Genomic DNA, 25927 nt, shown 5'->3' with positions numbered 1-25927 from the left:
TACACACAATTTAATCTTTTTATATCCCCATCACTCCGAATATTAAATGAATAACTAAAAACAAACATGAATAATTAACTTACAAATAACAAAATTCCATAGCTTAATTATAGAGGTGCGCTCACTAATAACACAGAAAGAAGAGAGCGACATGCGGGAGAATTTACGGATGCCAGATTATTGTTCGAAATAGACAGCCAAGTTGACTCAAATAAATATTCGGAACTCTTGTATTATAAAGCATGGGGATAATACATGTAAATAATTATTAGTATCAAATTTTGGATAAGCAATCAGTTAATTTGACCAAATATGAATCTACTGCACTTATAAAATAGGACTACGGAAAATAGATATTGCGAAAGACTTTTTTAGAACACAACCTCGTGCCTATAATTAAATGAGAAAACATTTCTTACAAAAACTGTAGCCTTCACTTAAAGTTTAGAAGATACAGAACACTATCTATCAGCAACTGATAAAAATACTCTACTGGTGAACGTCATGAATTGGCATGTATTTTGAGTTTTGAACACTTGCATGTATATCATCTATATGGTCGTAAATTTTTGTCAAGAACTGATTGTATGCCAATTACTATGACTACAAAAATGACTGGTTTAGAACATGAACAATTGAGTTTATTGCAGTATAATTTTGATGCTAAATATATTTTCAGGAAGAATTACCAAGTTGCAGATATGTTGAGTAGATTTATACAAAACCATCTCGACTAAGAGTCGATTAAAAGGGAAAATTGACGTCTTGAAAATATGAACAGGTTCGTCAGTTATCTCATACAGGCTGGAAAAAAACTATGAAGTTAATGATATTTTTGTTGAATTATACAGATTTATACGCGAACGCTGGCATAAAATGTGAGTGGAGAATATGAAGTTCTAGAATATTCGTAACGAATTATCTACCTGGTATGAATATTCAATATCCAGAGGCACTCTTGAGTCATACCAGAGTCGTTGAGACGTTCTGTTTTAAATGTGGCGCATTATGGTCATCCAGGTATTGTCTGAATGGAAGAATTATGTAGAACTTTTGTTTTGAGTCTTGGTGCAGATATGAAGAATAATGATTCTTATGAAAAATCGTTGAAGCTTTGCAACCCTCCGTCGAAACTTTTGAAATATCCCGATGGCATATCCAAGGCAAAAAATATAGATGTGTATTTTTGAATAAATTCAAGCAGCCTCCCAGAATTATATATTTTAGTAGTGACTTGTACCCAAAATGGCCTGAAGTTGCGGCTACAAACACAGTGTTTACTCAATCTTTAATGAACATTTGAAAATATATATTTTTTTTTTCGATGGCAACATCTTAGTTTTAGTCATTGACAATGGACTAAAAATGTCATCTTAGGAATTTAAAAAATATGCTCGCGAAGTAGGTATGAACATCGTTGAGCATTTTTTAGTGTTTTATTAATAGAGAACTAAGTGAGTGGTAAAATATTCAATCAACTAAAATAACCTTTCATTTTAATTAAGTATGAAAGGACTTTTCAAGTATTGTTTATTATTAACAACAGTACTGTTTCCATTGAACACTAACACACTCATAAAAATAGGATTGGTAGTAAAAACAATATTACTGCGTATCGATTTCCAAGATACTATTTATTTATTGACACTAAACACGTGTTAAGTTTAAACTTGATTGAATCAGTACGAAACATAAATTTGGGATTTCAATTAAAACAAAATAGACAGGAATCAATTCAAGTTAAAAACATTTTCTGTGAACAATCGAAGGACCAGCTTCATCATATTCTTGCTTTGAAATCCACATCTGTTGGAAGGTTGAGAGAGAAGCCAAAATTGATCCTCCAATCCATACAGAATATTTTCTTTCCGGAGGAGCGATGATCTTGATTTTCATGGTACTTGGTGCAAGAGCAGTGATTTCTTTCTGCATACGATCAGCAATACCAGGATACATTGTAGTTCCTCCAGAAAGAACGTTGTTGGCGTACAAGTCCTTACGAATATCAATGTCGCATTTCATAATAGAATTATATGTTGTTTCGTGTATACCGGCAGATTCCATACCTAGATAAAATAATATTCAGATGAAAAACATTTTAAATGACGTCGTATTGATTAGTTGTAACTCAAAATATGACATATTGAAAGATACAAAATTTAAAATCACAAGCTACCGCGATGAACTGAAAAGATTTTGAATTTGAAAATAGTTTGCTTACCAATGAAGGAAGGTTGAAAAAGAGTTTCCGGGCATCTAAATCTTTCATTTCCGATAGTAATGACTTGACCATCGGGAAGTTCGTAACTTTTCTCGAGTGATGTTGAAGAAGCAGCTGTTGCCATTTCTTGTTCAAAGTCAAGAGCAACATAACACAGTTTTTCTTTAATATCACGAACAATTTCACGTTCAGCAGTCGTAATGAAAGAATATCCTCTCTCAGTCAGAATTTTCATTAAATAGTCAGTGAGATCACGACCAGCCAAATCCAACCTCGCAATAGCATGGGGAAGTGCATAACCTTCGTATATTGGTACATTATGTGAAACACCATCACCTGCATCCATTACAATACCCGTAGTTCTGCCGGATGCATATAATGATAAAACAGCTTGAATGGCGACGTACATTGCTGGAACGTTAAATGTTTCGAACATAATTTGTGTCATTTTTTCTCTGTTTGCTTTTGGATTCAATGGAGCTTCAGTTAATAGCGTAGGATGTTCCTCGGGTGCGACACGTAGTTCGTTGTACATTGTATGATGCCAGATCTTTTCCATGTCGTCCCAATTAGTAATTATTCCGTGTTCAATCGGATACTTGAGAGTGAGGATTCCTCTTTTACTCTGAGCTTCATCGCCGACATAACTGTCTTTCTGGCCCATACCTACCATCACACCTTGATGTCTTGGTCTTCCCACAATAGAAGGAAACACAGCTCTTGGTGCGTCGTCTCCGGCAAATCCGGACTTTACCAATCCTGATCCATTGTCGCAGACAATTGCGGTTTGGTCTTCTTCGCCGTCAGACATTTTTTATTTTTTTTTATTGTAGTTTGAATAGAGAATGATTGTACTACTCTAAAAAATGAATGATAATATATCTCGACTGATTGGAGTTTTTATATCACACGGGTGCAATATTTTGCTACCAGTTCGTAGTTTACTTAGCGCTATGAATTTGCAGTTGTTCCCAGCCGGAGTGCGGCAATTGGCACATTTTGCCAGGGTCAGGTATAGCGCTAACAGCAGCTAGTTCTAACAACGAGTAGTAAATTACATTTGTAAAAACTGAGTTTCGTGAACAATATTATATTACATGTCAAATATAAATTTTGGTTTTACCACCCATGGATTAGTTCAATGCCACCATTTTTTATCTAGTAATTATAAACATAGACTTGGACTGGTGTAAGGCATGCAATATGACATTATCTGCCAGTTTTTGTCATAAATAGTTTTATTTAATCAGTGGCAAGCTAGTTCGAATTTATATAGGATAATACAACATTCGCAATATTGTTTGTTATATAAAATATTATACTTGCTTATACATGTATGTAATTAAATACCTTATATTCAAAATAGGCTCGCTCCATATTAAAAACATTGGAGATTTCCCCGAACTTTTAAGCATGAAAATTTTTATTTTGTCTGATTTGAATGTGAATTAATCAAGATCCATATGCGTTACGCATATGCAATTACATGTATTTAACAATACAAGTGCTCTGTAGAAATATGTACATGAATAACAATAATAGATGAGAAAAAGATTGGAAGTAAAAACTCGTTTTTGAAGAAATGACATATTACGATGCTTGAATTACCATTAAATTTATGACTAAAAGATTTGAAAAGTAAAAGTGTATATATCTCAATAACATTCACAACATTATCAGCGGAAAAATTTTCTTTTCCGTATCTTGGAAGTCCTGCTCGTTCTGATAAAAACGTAATCAAGCTCTCTTTAACAAAAACTGCAATTAAAGGGAAAGGAGGAAATGACAAAGTAATTGCGATCGAGAAGCAATCAGAAGTGAAGTGTAAGATCTTTTTTATAATTGCGTTTAAAGAGATTATGTCGTTACGTATAATTATATTCAACTAATTGACCAGTGTGTCCCAAACAGCAAACCTGGCATGGTCAAGCTTTTTAGGGACAAGTTAAGTTCGATCAATCTTGTTATTATCATTACACGCCTCAATAATGAAATCTGGTTTTGGTCATTATCGAAAAGTTTTTGTAGAAAATGTATTTCTGATGAAAAATGGAAATTATACCAGTGCAATGGAAGACTTTCGGATTATATTGTATGTTTCGGTGTATTTATGTTGTTGTTATATAAACGGAGCAGACAGCAGGAGAGGTAAGCGAGATGATGTAATTAAATCTTTTACAAATAAAATACTAATCAGTTAAAATCATTAGTTTCAACTTGATAAAAAAAAAACATTGATTAACTATCGGTATCGGTACTTAGCGTGCCACAGCACAACAAAATCTAAGTTGCGTGGGATACTTTGATTATGCTTTTCAGGCCCCGACTAGTTACCTATAACTGAATGCATTCTATTAAATTTTCGAATCTTATTTAAAAAAAAACATTTATAGTTGGCTGTAAGCCGTTATCCATCAGTTCCCAACAGCGTTTTAATAAGTTTTATTTCATCTACGTGAAAATCCCTACTTCATAGCTGTTTTCATGATCGTATTGGCGAATCACGTCAATAGGCATTAGTTGGCGCATATCAAAAATTTATAAATTTGCATTGGCTTTTGCCATTCCATCATTTGTCCTTTGCTTGAAATTAGTATATTTCAATTCTGAATGAGAATGTGTAATCATGTTTTGAGCAAATTTTCTCAATAATCACTCTCTATAAAGACGGTTTTCAAATATTGCTTTGGGATAACATAACACGTTTGTTTTATTATTTATGTTGGTCGCAAATGGAATAAAATTATTTGAATATTGAATGATATTTGATTTATCTTATCCGAATCATTCCGCTTTTTGATAGTGCCCAAAGATCAATGCGCTATCATCAAAATGTGTGACAATTTTCCAGTGCTAATTATATAGATAAAGTTTGGTCGATTATGGTTGAATATTACATTCATTATTGTAATTTTAGTGTCTTGTCAGAAGCCACCAGAATTAGAAAACGGATTTTATCGTCCTAACAAACAAAGTTTCTATAACGGCATATCGATACGATATAGATGCAACAGAGAATATAAGTTGCGAGGGGGGAAAAGAATTTCATGTAAGCTGACGGGGAAGTGGTCATCAACACCACCCAAATGTGAGAAAAGTGAGTCGTAAGTAGAATATTATGAAATATGATAAACATAGAGAACGGATTACATCAATAATCGACCGGACGGTGAAAAATTTAGGCCTTAAAAAGCTTTTATTGTGTATTATACTCTGTTGTTGTTTTTGTACATGCTCAGCACGCGACCTAATGTACAGCGGCTAATATGAAGAATTTTTTTGTCAGCATTTATACTGGGAAATACTGAAACGGTATTGATGATATATCAACAATACATAACTCCAAAATGCACAAAAAACAAATACTGTAATTCAAATAAATCTAGATGGTAAAAGTGACATCAAAATACAAGGCTGTTCAGTTTCTCGAGCACCAAGAAACGGCTACGTTGATACCAAAGAACTTACTTTAGTGACAAACGGAACTGTTGTAACATATAGTTGTCGGACTGGATATGATCTTATTGGAAAAGCTGTATTAATTTGTGAGAATGACGGAGATTTTTCTGGTGAAACTCCCAGATGTGAAAAAAACGGAGGTAAGTTCTATATACTAGACACCCGATTTGAATTTTGGGTAAACATAGAACATTTTCGTGAATATCGTTTTGTTTTAGAAAAATAACCAACCGTAGTCATGCTGTAAATGTCGTTCACTTACAAATTAAAACATATTATTAAATAATAACAAAACATATAATTGACGACGGCACGTGCAATGACGCTATTTCTACAGAACATTCAGGATGCAAGGTTCCTAAGGCACCCACAAATGGACACGGTGAATACAACTACAATGACTTCGTCCCATATGGTGACAGCATTAAATATTCGTGCAACGAAGGATATGATATTCAAGGAAAAAGTCAAATACGGTGTAGGAAAAGTGGAAAGTTTTCATATCAAGTGCCGACATGCAAGCTTAGTAAAGCACAAGATAGTGGCGATTCCGCGAGATCATTTCAAGTTGAAGAAAGACATATAAAGTGTAAGTTGAATTTTTTTTTTTTTTTTTTTGGAATGAAGATAATCAACTTCGACCGCGACAAACTCGTTTGTCATAAGCTCAGGGGAAGGAATAGATTTGTACCTTGAAATATCACGAGAAACTTCTTACTTCACAATTTCATTATGTTCATATTATTTTTCATTGAAACACACATAATCGAGATAAATGTATTTTATATCATGCCCAATCATTATTTTCAGCATTTTCGCGAAATTCGTCATCAAATTTTTGCAAAACTCCATCTTTGCTTGAAAATGGGTATGTAAGTAGTTCCGGGCGATACATAAGAGAAGGAGGCAAAGTGAAATATTATTGCTACAAATCTTACGTGTTGCATGGCAGTAACGAATCTGTCTGTCGCAAAGACGGTACCTTGCAACCAGATGTACCGGTATGCTTGAAATCGTCGAATAAAATTGAGAGACAAAAATTTTGCACTGTCCCTGAACTACAAGATGGTGTTGTAAAAATGTCGGAAAACGGTTCGATCGCATATGGAAAAAGCGTGAGGTTTCAATGCAACCGTAGATTTGAAATGCTGGGTGACCCACAAGCATTTTGCGACAAGGACGGACTTCTCTCTCCGGGAGTGCCAAAATGTCTAAGTAAGGAGTTTTAAAATATAAAGCAAATATAAATAATCGAACAAGCCATTTTAATGGTATGTGCATGGGCGGGATTGTTCATTTCAAAATGAATATTCCATTTTTTGTAATTTCCTATTTTCTGTTGCAATATTTCATTTTTTTACGCAGGATTCTGTAAATTACCTAAACTTGTGGAACATGGTTTGGTATACGGAGATTATAGCGACATTGTGTTTGCTGGAGGAACTGTATTCTTCGATTGTGAGCAAGATTTTAAACTTGTGGGAAACGACCGTGCAGAATGTTTAAGTACTGGAAAATATGATAATTCTCCTCCATTATGTATCAAATGTAAGTCAAAATGTTTTTTCAAAGACACTTCGTAGTGGTTAGAGAAATAGTACTTAAGCTTGTAAATAATATTTTCAATTATTTGATATTAGTAAAAGCTTGCCAATATACCGCAAATTAACCATAATTCATATATATATATATACTTGATGAAAAGTAGTATACATACCAAATATTTGAAGAAGGCAAATCAAAAATGAATTTTTACGAGAAACAGTACCAGAAATCCACATTCGCAAGCGGTTAGATTACATTAAATTAATATTCTGTGACGTTTCGTGCCATAGGCTACTGGTACCGTAGGGGAGGCTCACGTAACCGCTGGTCGTTTACGGCTTCCTGTACTATCAAATCCATGCTTCCGGAAAACAAATAACTAACTAATCCCATACCCGACATGGAATGGTTTCCGGACGAGAGGCCGTGATTCGCCATATGGTTATGCCGTCTTACCGCCTTTCCTCTCCCCGGGATAAATATGTAAATCCTATCCTATCGTAAATATTTCATCTCATGTTGTATTCAATTTCGCATTTTTTTTTCAAGCTCATAATCCTATTATTCTTTAGATGAGTGTGCGCGACCGGACATATCAGAATATGGACGAATGATAGAAGATAAACAAGAATATGTACCCGGGGAAGTTGTTATTTTTACTTGTATTGATGGGTTCCAATTGTTGGGAGCCGATTCTTCTGTTTGCCAAGAATCGGGGAAATTTGAACCCAATCCTCCTGTTTGTCGAAGGATAGGTAATGCTATTTCAATTTGGCGTTAATTTGGAAGACTTTCTGATCATGAATTCAAATCGTAATTGAAATTTAGGTGCAAAACGTTTGTGTCATAATATCAGCACAATTTTCAATTGGTTCATTGGCATAGTTTGCTATTCTTTTCATATATTTATGCCAGTGTTTTCTGATCGTGAGGGATATTTGTCGTCAGGGTGTACCGAATATTTTCTGCTTCAAAAAAGGAATGAAAAGTTTCAAAACACACAAAGCGAGAATCTTTGATAAAAGAAGATTTACTGTATTTATAAAATACAGTTTGTTTTTGTATTCCCGACACAGATGCAAAATATGAAACTTCTAGCAGCTGTATCGCGCCTCTGGATATTCCAAACGGTTTAAAGATCAGTCCGAGTAAGAAAAGATATAATATTGGTGAACAAATTGGTTATTCATGTAATCCAGGATATCAAATTAATGGCAAAACAATTGCTGTTTGTGAATTAGACGGACGATTTCACGACAAGATTCCAGAATGTAAGTAGATTATTTATCCAAGAGTCGCCTGTCTCGTTGTATGCAAACACTTCATGTTTACTAATCATATGTAATAATTTTCTTGTATTTTGAATCCTAAACACTGAGTATTTCAATTTTATATACTACATAGAATAAATATAACAATAAATTTGGGGTTATTGAATAATCAGGCGAAAAGAAAGTAGGAAAAAAATGTACCCGACCTCAATTTGAACGAAGAATTCGGATCTATCCCGATAGAGAAGAGTATAACACTGGAACAAAAATCAAACTCAGATGTTATCCATCTTATCTGAGGATTATTGGAGACGAAAGTGCAGCATGCGACGAAGACGGGAAGTTCGAATTTACAAGTAAACCTGATTGCGTCTGTAAGTTTTCATGTATACGCATCTCCATAAAAAATTAGAATAAATATATATATATTCAAAATTTTTAGTGACAAAGCTTTAAAATTTATGATATCGTATTGCTTTCCAAGAATTAACAAGTTAAATGGTAATAGAAAAATCCTCAGTTCTCACACAGTTCATCTAGTAGAAATGTGATAGAAGCCTGCTTAATATGCCTTTATTTAATCTAGTTTTATATTTGTGAAGTAATTGTTTTTTTCTTCTTAGTTTCTTTTAGACTTTACGCCGAACGAGAAATGCATAGATAGATATGTACTATTTATTGGACACGTAGTGGACATAACGATCGTTTCAATATTATGTTGTTGTTGTTCTTGTTGTTCTTGTTGTTGTTCTTGTTCTTTGACACGTTTTTAAAAAGTCGCTTTTCTCTTCGAATACTGGACCAATTGCTTTGAAATTTTCAGTGGTTGAAGATAAAATTTTTCTCCAGAAGGCTATTACTTTTTTTTTCGCTATGACGTCATCAAAATTATTGCCATTGGGTGGCGCTACGTGTCCATATATTTGAGCATAGCTCTCTTGTTTCAACATACAACTTGGCCTTCACCACCAATGTTTCATCGATGATTGGAAATTATTGGAATACAAAGACTGTGAAATTTTAGCTACATAGTCATGTTCGATATTGTGCATACTTTGTAATAAATCAGACAAATTAGAGGAAAATGTTTGTATCAATCACCTGTTGCTGTATGCAGAAAAAAAACGTTTTTGTTAGACCACTTTTTTGTGAGAAATTAAAAACTATATTTAATGTGTGCGTAAAAAAGGCGGCTTTTGAGAATAACACCAATATCTTCAAATAAACATATTTACACATGACTATACGTGGAATATATGTTTTGTGGGTTATTAAATTACTTTAAATTTCAAAAAAAAAAACTCAAATAAGGGCAAATCCCTAATTCAAAGTCCTTCTTCAAACAACGTCTGATTACATATTACATCAGTTTTCATATAATTCATACACGAGAAAATGCATATATAAAATTTTAAATTGAAACAGAAGCAATTGAGTCTTTTGCTGGGCCGTTATGGACAAGACTTGGTATACTTGAATTTTTATTCCCTCGCGCCGTAACATCCGCCACATACACAACCAATGAAATAAGAATTCAAAATGAGGATTGGATAAGAATGGTAGCTCACTGATGCTCTTCATCTTTTCGATTTTGCACAAGAATATGAATGAAATGTGCAAATTCGCATGTTGAATTTGTGCGCTTTAACTGTGAGAACAGCTGAAGTTAGCGTGGCGCCGAAGTTAGCTAAACATATAAAGAGCTGAATTTGTTGAGGACTCCATCATTCTGAGAATTTCTAATCAACAACCACATTCTCTTACAACAAATCGTAAGCAACAAAATGTCTGACGGAGAGGAAGATCAAACCGCAATTGTCTGTGACAGTGGATCAGGATTAGTTAAATCTGGATTCGCTGGAGATGACGCACCAAGAGCGGTGTTCCCCTCCATTGTTGGAAGACCAAGACATCAAGGTGTGATGGTAGGAAAGGGACAGAAAGACAGCTATGTCGGCGACGAAGCACAGAGTAAAAGAAGAATCCTTACTCTTAAGTATCCGATTGAACACGGAATTATCACAAACTGGGACGACATGGAAAAAATCTGGCATCATACAATGTATAACGAACTACGTGTAGCTCCTGAAGAACATCCTACGCTTCTGACTGAAGCTCCATTGAATCCAAAAGCAAACAGAGAAAAAATGACACAAATTATGTTTGAAACATTTAACGTTCCAGCAATGTACGTGGCGATTTAAGCTGTTTTGTCCTTATATGCATCCGGAAGAACTACGGGTATAGTTATGGATGCAGATGATGGTGTTTCACACAATGTACCAATCTACGAAGGTTATACTCTGCCTCACGCTATTGCTAGATTGGATTTGGCCGGTCAGGATCTCACTGACTATTTAATGAAAATTCTGACTGAGAGAGGATATTCTTTCGTTACAACTGCTGAACGTGAAATTGTTCGTGATATTAAAGAAAAGCTGTGTTATGTTGCTCTTGACTTTGAACAAGAAATGGCAACAGCTGCTTCTTCAACATCACTCGAGAAAAGTTACGAACTTCCTGATGGACAAGTCATCACTATAGGAAATGAAAGATTTAAATGCCCAGAGACTCTATTTCAACCTTCTTTTATTGGTAAGGACTAAATATCTAATTACACTGCTAATAAATCGCTCATTCTAATAGCAGTACGGGGTGATTTGATATATACGGTTTACCATACTAAACCATAAAAGTTTGTGATATTTTAAAATTTATTAGTATTAAATTTAGGTTCCTATCTCAGACTATGTTTGCGATGTTCGCCATTTATAATTTATTCAGGTATGGAATCTGCCGGCATTCATGAAACAACTTATAACTCGATTATGAAATGCGACATTGACATTCGTAAGGACTTGTACGCCAACAACGTTCTTTCTGGAGGAACTACAATGTATCCAGGTATTGCTGATCGTATGCAAAAAGAAATCACTGCCCTTGCACCAAGTACAATGAAAATCAAGATCATCGCTCCACCGGAAAGAAAATATTCTGTCTGGATTGGAGGATCAATTTTGTCTTCTCTCTCAACCTTCCAACAAATGTGGATTTCAAAGCAAGAATATGATGAAGCTGGTCCATCCATTGTCCACAGAAAATGCTTTTAAATTGACTACTTTAACATGGTAACTTATTATTAAAATAAATACAATTTTATAAATTATTTGTAATATCTTCAAAACGTTTGTTTTCATAAATACTCTTTACCAACAGCTAGGAGTTTGTTAGTAGACATTTTGAAATTTCATTATGTATCTTTTATTACTACTGATCATCCAAGCTGGAATTTGTTCATTGCGCAGTTTATGTGCAATTGTCAACTATCTGTAGAAGGCGAACCTATGAGAAATCCGCTGTTGTTGAGTCAGCCAAATTCGGATTGTACAGTCACAAGCAATGTTCCCTCTAATTTTTTGTAGTATGTGTGCGCAGAAATTTTAGTGTGTGCGCGCTTTTTTGGAAATGACTGATATTTGTGCAAAAACCAATGAAGAAATTTCGGCGTTCTAACCGGGTAATAAGTGGGTCAACAACAAACTTTCTCAACCTGCCAACCGAGCACATTGTTACATTACATCGAAATACGTTTGTGCGCAGTAAATCTATTCGTGTGCGCACCCTCTGAAAGCTGTGTGCGCGCGCACACGCGCACACCTTAGAGGGAACACTGGTCACAAGTCCAGAAATTTGATTTGAATACTCATGTAAATGAACTGCTTCGATTCTGTGTCGGATACTCTAAGTAAGATCTACAAATGCACTGAATTACGCGATACGATATTTTAACTTTTCAATTATAATCATTAAGAAAATCCAGAGCTGGCAGGAACAAATATTGCAAGAATATGTCCCAAATAAAAGACTTTTCACAGTAGTGGAACAGTTACCAAATTTTTTCAAAGTTGCATGGGCTATAAAATAAATCGATTTATATTGCCGTTTTTGAGGTCATCTTTAGATCATTGGACAGAAAAAAGATATTTAGTGGACCAATGCAGAAGTAGGCTACTTCTTTCGGAACACAACTTGATCGTTGTCGGTATATTAAAGTTAGTTGGCTAATAATTTCTTGGCTATAATAATGAGAGTTACAATTTAATTGCTCTACGTTATATATATCTGTACTACATATTATTATTATTTGAAAAGTGTGCATTTCTTCCAAATTTGAATAGGATTCAATTGGGGAATTAATGTTTGACTGCGACTTATTTCATGATATATATATATGTGTACTCATTAATTTTCTGCCTATGTACATTCTTGGCACGTCATTTATTTGTTTCGGCAAATAGCTTAATGTGAACTTATTGTCAATTCATACCGGTACCTACCACATTGTTTTTAAACATAAATATATTTATATGCATCTGTACAAGATGATATATATGTACCGTTGGCGTGTACCGGTAGTGATCAAATGTATTTTGTTGTGTCGTGAACTCGAAGAATAGACGATGTTTGTAGATATTCAAAATGTATTACAGAAACACACAGTCATTGACTTAAGCATCAACAGAAAGAAGAGCGAGAGAGAAACCAAGGTCACTCATGCATGAAATAATGGGAGCCATAACACAGTATACCACATTTCCCCCTTTGAAAAAAAAACTTATGTACATGAGCAAAGTACAAAAGCAATATAAGCATGCACAAATCACATTTGATAATCTCTATGCCCTTTTGGAGGTACACAAATTCTAGAGCTTCTACGAGCAAATTCAGAATTAACAGTGTCATAATTATCATCGGCAGTATTATCAATAGCAGGTATCACAGTATCATTAGAATCAGATAAAGCATCATTTTGTACAGATTTAGGATTAGCACAAGAAGAAATTTTGATCTACGACCATCATTTGACCTTTTGCAACATGACCAGATTTTTTAATTCTCACATAGTCACCAATATTCAAATTAAGTTGTTTAGCACCACGTTTCCCATAAGTATATTCTTTACTTGCATTTTGTTTCTTCATAACATGTTCGTACACTTTTTTACTTGACCAGTCTTTCATCATATTGTGAATTTCAGGAATATCAAGACCAGTTCTCATTTGTCTATTGTGTAGCAGAAGAGAAGGAGAATGTCCAGTAGTAGCATGTTTAGTGCATCTATATATATACAAAGAAATTGTTGAATAGCATCTTAACTATGTTTAATATTTCTCTGACGTACTTTCGAAGTAAACATAACGTCAGGCCATTTGCTGTAGTAGTCGATCAAGGGTCTTACTACTTACTGAATACAGCGCGAAACACCGCAAAGAGCGCAAAACAGCGCAAAATAGCGCGAAGCAGCGCAAAACAGAGGAAACCAGCGCGAAACAGAAGGAAACCAGCGCAAAACAGAAGGAAACCAGCGCAAAACAGAGGGAAACAGCGCAAAAAAGGAGACGCAGTCATTACCACCTCCTGCCACGAAAGAACCACGGCGCCTCTCGCCATGGTTTTATGGCGCTATTTCCGGCATATTTACAAGGTTATGTACCGGATTATAGGTCATCATGCGAAATTTTATCTACCTTTTTGGTGCTCCAGAAGTATGTGCAATATGTCGCACAACCTGAATCCGCTACACACACACACACACACACACACACACACATACAATTTCAGGTTGTGCGCCATCTTGGTGCACATACTTCTGGAGGTCCCCTTTTACCTAACCCTAACCCTAAAGCCAACCATATCCATATGGAAAATGTTCTAAATTATGGTACCCAAAATGTGTCACCAGCAGGGGCAGACCTGCCATTACAGCATTACTGACTACATATGTTGGTTTGTGTTTTTAATTTGCTGCCGTGGTACTCCAACTCAAAACAAGGTGCCCCGAACTCATTGCAAAATTTTTTTCTGCTTCACACTGTTTCCCTCTATTTTGCGCTGTTTTGCGCGGTTTCCACACTGTTTTGCGCTGTTTTCCTTTGTTTTGCGCTGTTTCGCGCTGTTTTGCGCTCTTTGCGGTGTTTCGCGCTGTATTCAGTAAGTAGTAAGACCGGTCGATCAATGCAATAGCAAAACGACAGTCAGCAGGAGCACTTTCATTCGGACCCACAATATCAATATCAAGCTTTTGCCAAGGTTGTTTAGGCGAAGGAACAGGTTTCAATGGAGCGAATACAGGTTTAGTAGATTTATCATGAGTATTGCAGACAGAGCAATGACGAATAAAGTCTTCAACTTGTTTATCTATACCTTCCATCCAGTATAGATATCGTAATCTTTGTTTAGTACGGACAATTCCTTGATGCGTCATGTGTGCAAGATTGATTAACTTAGCAGTAAGAGCATTAGGAACAAAGATTCTTTCACCTCCAATTATCAATTCTTTGTAAATTGTTAGCTCATCGCGTACATGATGTTTGTAAGGCAGAATAAACATCTTTTTTGTAAGGCCATCCATTACAAATGTAACCTCTCATTTTAGATTTTAGACAGCATAGCATCATTACGTGTAGCTTCTTGCAATTCAAGTAATGAAATGAATAAATCAGTATCCGTAGTATTCAGAAAATTGCACATAACATCATCTTCGCAATCCCCCTTTTCGGTAGAATTCAGGGGTAATCCGGATAGAGCATCAGCAAATTTATTTTCAGCCCCAGATTTGTATTTTACTGTATAATGTAATCGTAATGTAGCAAACGAGCATCCCATTCTCATCGCTATTATATGTTGTGTCGTGAACTCGAAGAACAGATGGAAGCCATAACACAGTATACCACATCTTTGTTATAGAAATGTACGGTGTCAACTCTACTTGATTTACGGTATCTGATTTTCTTTATCACTGCACACTGTTCAACACTAGTTACTAAAACCACGTGGATGGCTAGGTCACATTCAAAATCCCCCAAACTATTTTTCGAGACAGAAGCACTTTCGATTTGGTTATTAGGAGGTTGAAGCGTGGAATCTTCTGTCCGTATGTGGCCTGATGTCTCTCCAATATTACCCATCTTTATAGTAAGAGAGGTTAATTAGATAATTCGATTCACCGATAATACCAGCAGTCCCACAAGTAAAAGTCCCGATGTTTTAATTAGCTATTAGAAGCTTGCTTGTCGCTGCTGTATAACCAGCTTTGGTTCTCCGCGGCTTCCATTCCCAAGTAAAACTGTGTGGTTATCTTTTTGAATATTGTTATCATTGTTTTTTATTGTTTGGAAATAAATAAACTTGAATATGGTGAGTCGATGGATGAATTGAAATAAATGGTTGAGCCCGCGCGATTTATCATTCGTCTGGATCGGTACGTTACGGCTGTACGGTATGCCGTATACGGTATGCAGCATTCTCCAATTCAATTACCTTCTACACGTAAAAACAAATTTCCCGAATTTTCGTACTCAATTCTATATTCTCTTTTCATTATTATAAATATATTACTTTTAGTTGAATCGTAGTAGTATATATTTACGGTTGAACTTGTAGTATGGAGAATTCATAGAACATTTTCGTTTTGAATTTATTGAATATTGCTCAAGAAAATCAGTAGTGAGTTAGAAACTTTTTTTCTTTACTTTTGTTTCAAGTTTTTCATTTTATTTTATTTTAGGCGTGACAACGATGGGCCATCATACAGCACCCTAATTCGTGAAGATTGATAGCTAAATTATTAAAGACTAATTTTTGTCCACATGAGTGAGTGAACTGACTTTCAGTCTGATGAATTTTCAACAAATCTAAACACAGATCTCAATTGAGTGAGACTCATTTCAAATCTGTTCTGACAGTTGTCACAATCAAACTTAAACCAAATTTTTATGTTTTAGCTAAAATTATAAGCTCCAAGGATTTTTGTGAGATTGCAATTAAATTTAGTTTTGGCAAGAGGCTTATTGTTTTCCACTTTTGTAATTGTAACACTGTAAATAAAATTCTGTTCTCAAAATGTAACATTCCACGTCATAATCACATGGCCCGCCAGTTTAGCTGGGCGAAATTTTGGCCCCTGGTCCATAAACCTTGCCAACCCCAGTCTAACTGCTAGGATTGCTTGCAAATTTGACTTATATCTTACGAAGTCTGTTTCCCTGTGTATAGGATTACGTTTTTGTATGAATACCAAAAAGGCCCCAGAATCATCTTATCAAGGCTTGATTGCCTGAATCCATTTTACGCCAGACAGACTAGAGATTGCATTCTTACGCAGTCTGAGAAGTGATATTGACTGAATGCTTGGTATCAAATACATCACCGATAGCTAGAAATAAAACCAAATTTGGTTGACAATTTCGAATTATTTAATGCACCTTGGTACAGAAAAAAAAACAATACTAGAGGACATACTGGCTATTTTTCCTACAGTTTTATTATCATTTATTATTAATAAATAGGTAGTACGACACAAGTCTATAGCGCTTAAACGATGAACATGCAACTTTGAAAACTGATGATAAGATATTATGTGTGATTCAGGGATAACAGTGGTCCCATTACTACGAAGTAAATGATCCTTATGATTTGTGTGTAAACTTTCGTGGAAGCATTTGAAATAAATAGACATGGAACAAATACGCTTAAAATGGGATCAACGTATAAAAGGCAATTGGCATTTAGGGTAGCATATGATCCAAAGACAACTGCTTACGATTGTAGGTGTCTATAAATTGTGCTAATTCGCAAGTAATTGTGCGACTTTCTCACAAGCAGCTGAGAAGTTATATTAGCTCTTTTGGAGCTTATAACATGTATAAATATCGAGTATTTTGAAAATATTCATTATTCGCAGTGTTCATAGTTTTCTAAACAACATTTACTTTTTTAAAAAACTATAACAAAATGTCTGACGGCGAAGAGGATCAAACCGCAATTGTCTGTGACAATGGATCAGGTTTAGTAAAATCTGGATTTGCTGGAGATGACGCGCCAAGAGCTGTGTTTCCTTCCATTGTAGGACGACCAAGACATCAAGGTGTGATGGTAGGAATGGGTCAGAAAGACAGCTACGTCGGTGATGAAGCCCAAAGTAAAAGAGGAATCCTCACTCTCAAGTATCCGATTGAACACGGAATAATTACTAATTGGGACGACATGGAAAAGATCTGGCATCATACAATGTACAACGAACTACGGGTCGCGCCTGAAGAACATCCAACACTTTTAACTGAAGCTCCATTGAATCCAAAAGCAAACAGAGAAAAAATGACACAAATTATGTTTGAAACATTCAACGTTCCAGCGATGTACGTCGCTATTCAAGCTGTTTTATCTTTATATGCATCAGGCAGAACTACAGGCATTGTTATGGATGCAGGCGATGGTGTTTCACACAATGTACCAATCTACGAAGGGTATGCACTCCCTCACGCCATTGCTAGATTGGATTTGGCAGGTCGTGATCTTACTGACTATTTGATGAAAATTCTGACTGAGAGAGGATATTCTTTCGTTACAACCGCTGAACGTGAAATAGTTCGTGATATTAAAGAAAAGCTGTGTTATGTTGCTCTTGACTTTGAACAAGAAATGGCAACAGCTGCTTCATCAACATCACTTGAAAAAAGTTACGAACTTCCTGATGGACAGGTTATCACTATCGGAAATGAAAGATTTCGATGCCCAGAGACTTTGTTCCAGCCGTCTTTTATCGGTAAGAAATATTATTCTAAAACATATATATATATATATATATATTTGTTTATTCCGTGAATAGGAATTTTTTATTATCGTCTTCCAATAGAAGTATGAAAAAAAAACATAAAAGGAAGTAAAAATTTGATGTCGAGAAATGAAGAGTTCTTTTTGCCTAGTATGTGTCCCGTACGTAATATTCAATATTTTTTTACCCAGGTATGGAATCTGCCGGGATTCACGAAACTACATATAACTCCATTATGAAATGCGACATTGACATTCGTAAGGACTTGTACGCCAACAACGTTCTTTCTGGAGGAACTACAATGTATCCTGGTATTGCTGATCGTATGCAAAAAGAAATCACTGCTCTTGCACCAAGTACAATGAAAATCAAGATCATCGCTCCTCCGGAAAGAAAATATTCTGTATGGATTGGAGGATCGATCTTGGCTTCTCTCTCAACCTTCCAACAAATGTGGATTTCAAAGCAAGAATATGATGAAGCTGGTCCTTCGATTGTTCATAGAAAATGCTTTTAATCTAACATTCAGCTTTTTAATTATTTGTAAGTTGACCGGTAATTCGTTGGTATAATAGTGTTAAAAATTTATGCATTTGGTATGTAATGATGAGATTCAAAATTTTAGGACCAGGTTCTCATTTTCAGTTATTAATATATGTTACTACATTAAGGAAGCTTCATTAAAGTGACACGTTTTTCATACATATATTGCATATATTTTTGAACTTCAAATATAACGATGCTGTGTAGTGTTCCCGCTGCCCGTTTGCTGTTGTTATCTAACGTTTTAAACAACAAAGAAGGACAGGTTCTTTGATTATCACGACATTCTAACAACGGGTGCGCGGCTTCTGAGTACCATCACTGTATATATATATTATATATATATATGTATACTTAATTTAATTTTCATTAAAATCTGGTTGTGATATTTATCAGTGTTTTGTGAAGTTCATTTGTGTTTATTTTTATTTCACTTTTGTTTGGATAACTACAACTCTCGGGAACATATTTTAATAAGACATCTTTTTTTTGCCGTGACGTTGACCATTTAAGTAAAATTATAATAAATTTCCCAACGATGGAGATAAATGGCATTGATCTTTTCTTCTCAGCAATGTTTTAGCACTACTAAATTTGTACAAATTAATTCTATGCTGTACCAACCCAACCGGTTATTACGCGGAGGCTCCCTGAGCGTCGCATTGATATTCAACTCTATCTATGATTGCCATAGACACATGATATTATTTGGTCAGAAATGTCAACGCGTTGACGATTCGGTATTGCCGCGTGAAAAAATTGAGTATAAAATCAATTTAAGAAAAGTAGTATGGATTTCAATTTTCTTATACAAACACGCCACCTATTTTTCTGATTATTTCAATACAAGCAGAAACATAAATAAACATCTAACTGTGCACAAATTCATTTATTTCATAACAAATTACTGATGTATTATATTCTATGTAATCTAAAACAGATGGTGTGGGCATCGGTTGGATGTTGTACTTCAAACTTCCTTTTGGTTTCATCTCTTAATAATAATCTGAAAAATGTTAATAATATGAAACTGAAATTCAAAGAGATTAGCAAAACAGAAATTACTTGGTTCACTGTTACTGTTGAAGCAATTGAGAGTTCACTAATGTCCCATGTTTCGCATAAATATAGAACGATTAGACTTGGCAAAGTTTGGGACAATTAAACAGCAAGAGTAAAAAGGTCAGTCCTTATGAGACAAAAATAAATTCGAAGCAGGATTAATAATTTTTTATTCTATAGAAGTGTGTTGCGACTCATGTTTACGCCGATACTGACTAAAGCTTCGTTCTACGACTATGATAATACTTACATTTCGTTGGAGTGCATTTTGGTTTTGCAGTAAGATGGAATTGTCCGTCCCATCCACATATGGCAGTTCTGTCACCATCATATTCATGGTGTTTTTTGCATGAAAGCTTCACGATAGATCCTGGCAAGTATAGCTTTTTGTCTGGAGTGGCAACGACAGCAGAATCAACTTTAGGAAGTCGACAATATAAATCCGGCCCTGGATGAGATTCTGAAATTACAATATCAGACTGAATCAGTGAAACTCGTAATGGTAATTTATGTCTACAGACTACTTCAGGAGGCATTTATTGCATATACGCTTGAAATGCCATCTTTTATTTGATATATATATATATATCTTTCGGGCGGTTTATGGCAAGCAATCGAATATTTTATCAAAACAGAAACTTACCTTTTTTGCACACAGTCTTTGCTGATGAACCGTACCTCCACTTGGGTCCACTTTCACAGAAATCACCCGGTTTTCCGCTGATGTAGTATCCCTTCTTGCACAAGAAAACAACTTTCTCACCAACGTCATAGAAATCCTTATCTGGGACGACCGAAGCGACTGTTTTTCCTCCCATATGTTTTTCACATTTGACTCCTGATATTCAAAATATGCAAACTTCACGTTTGGTAATTGAAAATGTTATTTGAATACTTTTTTTTGATTAAAGTAAAATTTAAACAATTGAAAGGATTATTCCGAGCGTTCATTAATAGCTATTCAATTCTGCTATTCTTAAAAGCGTTTTTGACAAAATTTAAAAAAATATTTCTTACTTTTACATTTTGGTGCACTTCCACTCCACTTTCCATTCTTTTGACAAACCCTGGATGATGAGCCACTCATGACAGAACCACCGTCGCAGGTATATTTGACTTTGGTATAAACATCGTAGCTTGATTTATCTGGACTAATTTTGGCGTATTGCGGAACATCAGGTCTGGAGCAGGTGATAGCTACAAGAAATAGTATTTTAAGTATTTTGAGACCACCGCCATATATTTCAAAAATATGCAATATTAAGTAAATAATGCGATGGGTAATTACTGACCGTAGAATTGTAATTAATAAGTCAGTCGAATTATTGCCACAGCTTATTCATATGCCATCATATGCTATTACATAAATTAGCCTTCAAACTTTTCAGACAAATAGCAAGACATTTTTATTTTGTGTGCGCACGTTGTTTGCATTGGAAATATTTTTTCAAGCCCACGTCAATACACTTCTATGCTAGTTAGCTCAACTTTGTACTTTAAAGCTAAATTTTAACATTGCTTTATTTATATTTGATAAAAAAAGACAAAATATTCACCTCTGCAAGATGGTTTAGATGCAGAGAATTGTCCATTTGATTGGCAGATCGCATAATATGCACCGCCGTGTCTGACGTAACCTGAGTTACAACCCCAAGTAACTTTGTAATTAACTGGATAAGTGTCTTTTTTTGAACTGATGTAACCATTGCTTGGTGCTCCTGGATATTTGCAGTATACAGTTCGAATGCCTGTAATAAAATTGAATTTTTCAAATCTCAGCCAATATGTATGGTATTTAGCACTTTCGCCTTCTCTTGTGTTGCGAATTATTCAAATACAAAAAGCTGATTTATACATAAATATAAATATTTTATACACATAAGTGTTATTCAATTTTATCTTAAGACATCTAGGTTAGTAAAAAGTAATTAGGATAAAAACATATAATCTATTCTTGATCTGTTGATGATATTTTTTTAGTGTCCAGTATTATAAAAACAACCATAGTTTAATATTTCTACACTTACATTTTGGCAAACCACCTTTGGCATACCATCTTCCGTATTTGCACTGAATCTTTGAACTTTTATCAAGTTTGTATCCGCTGTGGCATTTTACGTATGCATACTTGAAGTTTCGGTACAATTTGTATTTGAGCGGGTAAGCATTTGCAATGGCTAGGCGGCTGCAAACTGCAAATAGAAAGATATGAATTAGATAGAATTTATGTAATTTTTCTTTTAGTCACGAATTGTTTTCGTTTCAATACTCCAATAACATGAAATTAAAAAAAAAATAAAATGTACTTACAACGAAGCTTGGGGAAATAAAATGTTGTTGAGCCAAACCCAATTAGGGCTAGCATAAGAGTTGCAAGAAATATCTTCATCTTTTTCAGCGCTTTTGTTTGATTGAAACTGAAGCTCTTAATATTAAGTTTAAATTTTTCGGTTTATATAGAGTATCTTGAGCTAAGATTTATATGAAAAATAAGCTAAAAAAGAAATTTAAGAATGAATTATGTAAAAAGAAATTTTAATCGCATTCGCCGAAGTCAAAAAGCTATTGAGCATTTCTGACGTAATTTGCCGGTAAAGTAGTTTCGAGTGGAATGGTAATTAATTCTTGACGTAAAATCAAATGTAATTATTGCATAAATTTTCTGTCATAATTGCGGTGTAATTTATATGTCGATTTTCATGTTTTTATCGTCATTAGGCGTTATACACCTGCGCGATATCGTACCTTTCTAGCTTGCCCCATTATTATTATTTTGAAAAACGTTTTAATTAACGTCCTGTAACTTAACGTATTAGATATTGAACTAACCACAGGACTTAAAATTACTGCAATATTTAGTAGGTTGTTTTCGCATGTTATTCAAAAGTTCTTGGATTTTCAAAACTCCTTCACTGCGAAAAGTTTCCTCAATTTATAAAACCTTCAGTTTAATTTTTTTCCTGGTATAAACGTGGTCAAGTTATGATATAAATGGAGCATGAAATAATTTGCGGACTCGCAGGACTACGTACAAAATCAATATGTATCTTAAATACCATTTTCCAAATTCGCTGACAAATATTGAGATTGAAATGGTAATGTTTTTACAGTAAGTAAATGTTGTGGAACAAATTGTCCTATGTTTTTTTAGCAATCATAATTTCAGACAGGGTTAATATTACTTGAATATAAACAAAAGAGCTATGCCCAAAAATATGGACACGAAACCCAAAACAAAATATTTTACCCCCAATTTCTTGGACAGCGCCGTATTCCCGACTTCGACTGATCACCATATTGCAAAGATTGCAAAAACGAAACGGTCACAAGGTGCGCAAATTTTGATGACGTTACAACAATAAGAATACTAACAACAACAACATATTAATAGTAATAATACCAAAACAACTATAGGTGCACTTTGTGTCCAACAAGATAGTGATGTTGAAATATATGTGCCTGAAGGTTGCGTTACGGAGGCGGCCAAGTACGATGCAATAATGAGTTTACTTCTTTTAATAAAGTATAACTTTGAATAAAATATCGGGTCCCTCCCATAAGGCTCAGAAGACATAAAAAAAAATAACAAATGTAATAGCGTCTCGCTACTTCTTCTTCATTTTTCTAACTACTGATAATTTCGAAAACAATTGGTCCGTGAGTTTTAAAGAAAAGCTATTTCTTCTTAATAACAACAAAAATTTAGCAAAATAATTTTTATGCTCAGTTTGGGTCCAAAAATAACCTTTGGGTCATTTCTTTATGTATGTATAAATTCAATTAACGAAAGGGTGTAATTGCGTAGAGTAACGAAAATATATTTCTCTGCAGTCATTTCCTTCTGTATATGTTCACACTTAGTAAAGCATAAATTCAAAAATGATAGTTGTTAATTAAATCTGAATTGAAAAGTCAGTTTTGAATATTGCTTGTATGAAAAGTTTGGTTTAAAGACATTGTTACCGTTTGTGACCTCAACGTGAAATAGCAAAAGTATGTTTTGAAATTATGATAATGCGCATTTTTGTTACTTTCAGTTACGAAAGGCACTCAACTTTAATAAGCTTGTTTTAGTTCAATTTATAAGGTTTCAGGAATTCTATCTTGAAATGTTCGTAAAATTATTTAACAATCCTTTTAAAAAACGTGATCGCTCTACAAAATAATTACATAGAATTATAGGAATCAAATTGACATTTTTTTCCAAAATGTTTAATTGGATTATTGCTCTGACCTTTCGTTCTTAACAGTAGAAGCTAAATTGAATTACAATACGAAATGTTCGGGTTGAGGGTTTAACTTTTTTTATTCTGTTTTCGTGATTTCTAATTAACGCGGAAAGTTATGTAAATTTTATTTTAATAAATGTTTGAATTACCACAACGAAAATGTTTTGCTACTAATTTTGAGACGATAAACTATTGAAAATTCAACTATCCGTGTTACTGATAGAATGGGATTATTGCATTAGATCTTTTTTGTTATAATTTGTTCTGTTAGTCCAACTGCTAAAACATAAAAGTATTTTATTTCGCTACAACACGGATTCTTAATATTAACTTACAATTCACTGTTTTCTAACTAATCAAAAATAATGCAAGGCAATTAATTGATTCCATCTTGTTTTTCTCATGTTATTCTCGGTATTGCATTACCTACTTTTAGTAGCAGTCACGGCTTTCTAGCTCTGTAAATATTTTTACGAATTACTTGACATGTCCATATCAGAAATTATACTTTGCCACCAAGCACATCAAGTATTACAGTTAATTATTTCACCTTATTTAGTACTTTGAAAAATCACAAACTCGTGAATTCATTTTCGAATTATATATTGATTAATATATAACCAATCGCATTTCATCATTTTATCCCTTCATTATTATAATATTTTTTTTGGAATGAAGTTATGAAATGAGTTAAAAGCTGCTCAGAGAGCTCCTTTCGGGTCAGCTCAACAGATGCGTATCTGTGATAAATTAATAATACTTTGATGTGTACCTATCAACGTATGTTGAAGTTGAAGAGACATGCATTCGGTATGGTATTGTTACAAAAAGACGCATTGAAGAGAAGGCCCTGTCTAAAACACCATTCATTATCTTTGAATATTTTAAAATTACATGGCTTCTTATCTTTGCATTTTTGAACAATTTTTAACTGATACATATATGATGTAAGTGTTACAGATATCATTACCAATTGGCTCAACAGCAGATACACACAGATTTTCATGTAGTACTATGTGCGCATATTTCTGAACAATTTTATTGCTGATGACTGACATCTTGCGGTCAGAGCAACTGCTTCAACTAAATAGGAGACCAAGGTGTTTCATTCAGTTGCAATATTTATCTGAATGCTGGAAAATACACATCTACTGTAATGATCTTTTGTACATCATAAAATATTGTTTGCTTAGAAAGTTCTAAAATATGACATAAACTTTATATACTATTTATAATCTACAACGAAGTATTACTTAAAAAGCGCGGTAAATTCGTTAACAATTCAAATCAAAGTTGATGTCTTTTCAAATTATTTGGGCGATTTATTCACAACTTCGTTCCGAAAAAATTCGAAGAAAATATTATTGGATCTGCATTATATTAAAATGGATATTGTATAAATATTATCTGTTATCCATCCATTTCTTCATTTCACAACTTCATTATTTTGTATTTTTGGTAATCATATTATACGGTAAGTAATGAACGATGGCGCAGTCGAAAGAGCGTTGCTTGTATGGTATGACAGACGTTTTGGACCAGACGTTTCGACCCACGGTTCCAGTAAATGTTGGTTATGAAAGTTTTACGCCTTAACTCTATGATTTAATGTGTTCTACCCATTTCTTTTTTTTTTTATTTGCCTTTGGTTGTCGCTTTTTGTACGTTTCATTTCAGAACGTTCGGTACTTATAGTTTTTATATAGTGAACGTTCACAAATCAAGTATCGTGTTGTTTATTTGTGTTGAGATTTTCACTTTCATTCATTGGAACAACGAAAAATAAACAATAACATAAAATAACAAAATACTTCACTTTCACTGATTGTAATAAAGATAGACATACTAGGTATTTCGGGCCGAAACGTCTGCGAGTTGCTTGTATAAAGCCTCGTTTGTCATGTTTGAGTACGAATTTTCAAAAACCTTTTCCAATTGTTTATTAACTTTACAATTTGAAAAATCATATTTCTTAAGTGCATAT

At 34.3% G+C, this 25927-nt stretch overlaps 4 protein-coding genes and 1 pseudogene across 7 annotated transcripts; 3 read left to right on the top strand and 2 right to left on the bottom strand.

Annotated features, from left to right (window-relative positions):
* Positions 1 to 1271: 1271 nt before the first annotated feature.
* On the bottom strand, positions 1272 to 3081 carry LOC120328495 (actin, muscle). The gene is made up of 2 exons (XM_039395004.2): positions 2222 to 3081; positions 1272 to 2066 (listed from the first exon to the last, which is right to left on the bottom strand). The coding sequence occupies exons 1-2, from the start codon at positions 3030 to 3032 to the stop codon at positions 1741 to 1743; spliced, it is 1137 nt and encodes a 378-aa protein (XP_039250938.2). The 5' UTR covers positions 3033 to 3081; the 3' UTR covers positions 1272 to 1740.
* Positions 3082 to 3286: 205 nt separating this feature from the next.
* On the top strand, positions 3287 to 9581 carry LOC120328099 (sushi, von Willebrand factor type A, EGF and pentraxin domain-containing protein 1-like). 3 transcript variants are annotated; one of them, XM_039394500.2, is made up of 12 exons: positions 3289 to 4045; positions 4250 to 4369; positions 5139 to 5318; positions 5608 to 5820; positions 6018 to 6269; positions 6491 to 6895; positions 7046 to 7228; positions 7798 to 7980; positions 8302 to 8496; positions 8670 to 8870; positions 9120 to 9176; positions 9440 to 9579. In XM_039394500.2, the coding sequence occupies exons 2-11, from the start codon at positions 4264 to 4266 to the stop codon at positions 9158 to 9160; spliced, it is 1959 nt and encodes a 652-aa protein (XP_039250434.2). In that variant the 5' UTR covers positions 3289 to 4045; positions 4250 to 4263; the 3' UTR covers positions 9161 to 9176; positions 9440 to 9579. The 3 variants fall into 3 exon arrangements, with proteins under 3 accessions (XP_039250433.2, XP_039250434.2, XP_077970845.1); XM_078114719.1 differs by having other exon boundaries at positions 3855 to 4045; positions 4241 to 4369; positions 9440 to 9581; XM_039394499.2 differs by having other exon boundaries at positions 3287 to 4369; positions 9440 to 9580.
* A 572-nt stretch (positions 9582 to 10153) lies between these two features.
* Positions 10154 to 11652, top strand: LOC120328102 (actin, muscle-like; annotated as a pseudogene). The gene is made up of 2 exons (XR_013477383.1): positions 10154 to 11091; positions 11281 to 11652. The product of XR_013477383.1 is annotated as an actin, muscle-like (transcript).
* A 5585-nt stretch (positions 11653 to 17237) lies between these two features.
* On the top strand, positions 17238 to 19201 carry LOC120328101 (actin, muscle). Its single transcript, XM_039394504.2, has 2 exons — positions 17238 to 18100; positions 18301 to 19201. The coding sequence occupies exons 1-2, from the start codon at positions 17290 to 17292 to the stop codon at positions 18624 to 18626; spliced, it is 1137 nt and encodes a 378-aa protein (XP_039250438.1). The 5' UTR covers positions 17238 to 17289; the 3' UTR covers positions 18627 to 19201.
* Positions 19202 to 19525: 324 nt separating this feature from the next.
* Positions 19526 to 22183, bottom strand: LOC120328103 (complement component receptor 1-like protein). Its single transcript, XM_039394505.2, has 7 exons — positions 22025 to 22183; positions 21742 to 21906; positions 21271 to 21462; positions 20732 to 20911; positions 20358 to 20552; positions 19965 to 20174; positions 19526 to 19658 (listed from the first exon to the last, which is right to left on the bottom strand). The coding sequence occupies exons 1-7, from the start codon at positions 22101 to 22103 to the stop codon at positions 19648 to 19650; spliced, it is 1032 nt and encodes a 343-aa protein (XP_039250439.2). The 5' UTR covers positions 22104 to 22183; the 3' UTR covers positions 19526 to 19647.
* Positions 22184 to 25927: the final 3744 nt, after the last annotated feature.

Source organism: Styela clava, chromosome 7, assembly GCF_964204865.1.
Source record: "Styela clava chromosome 7, kaStyClav1.hap1.2, whole genome shotgun sequence".
NCBI lineage: Eukaryota > Metazoa > Chordata > Ascidiacea > Stolidobranchia > Styelidae > Styela > Styela clava.
This window is presented reverse-complemented; position numbering and strand designations above follow the sequence as displayed.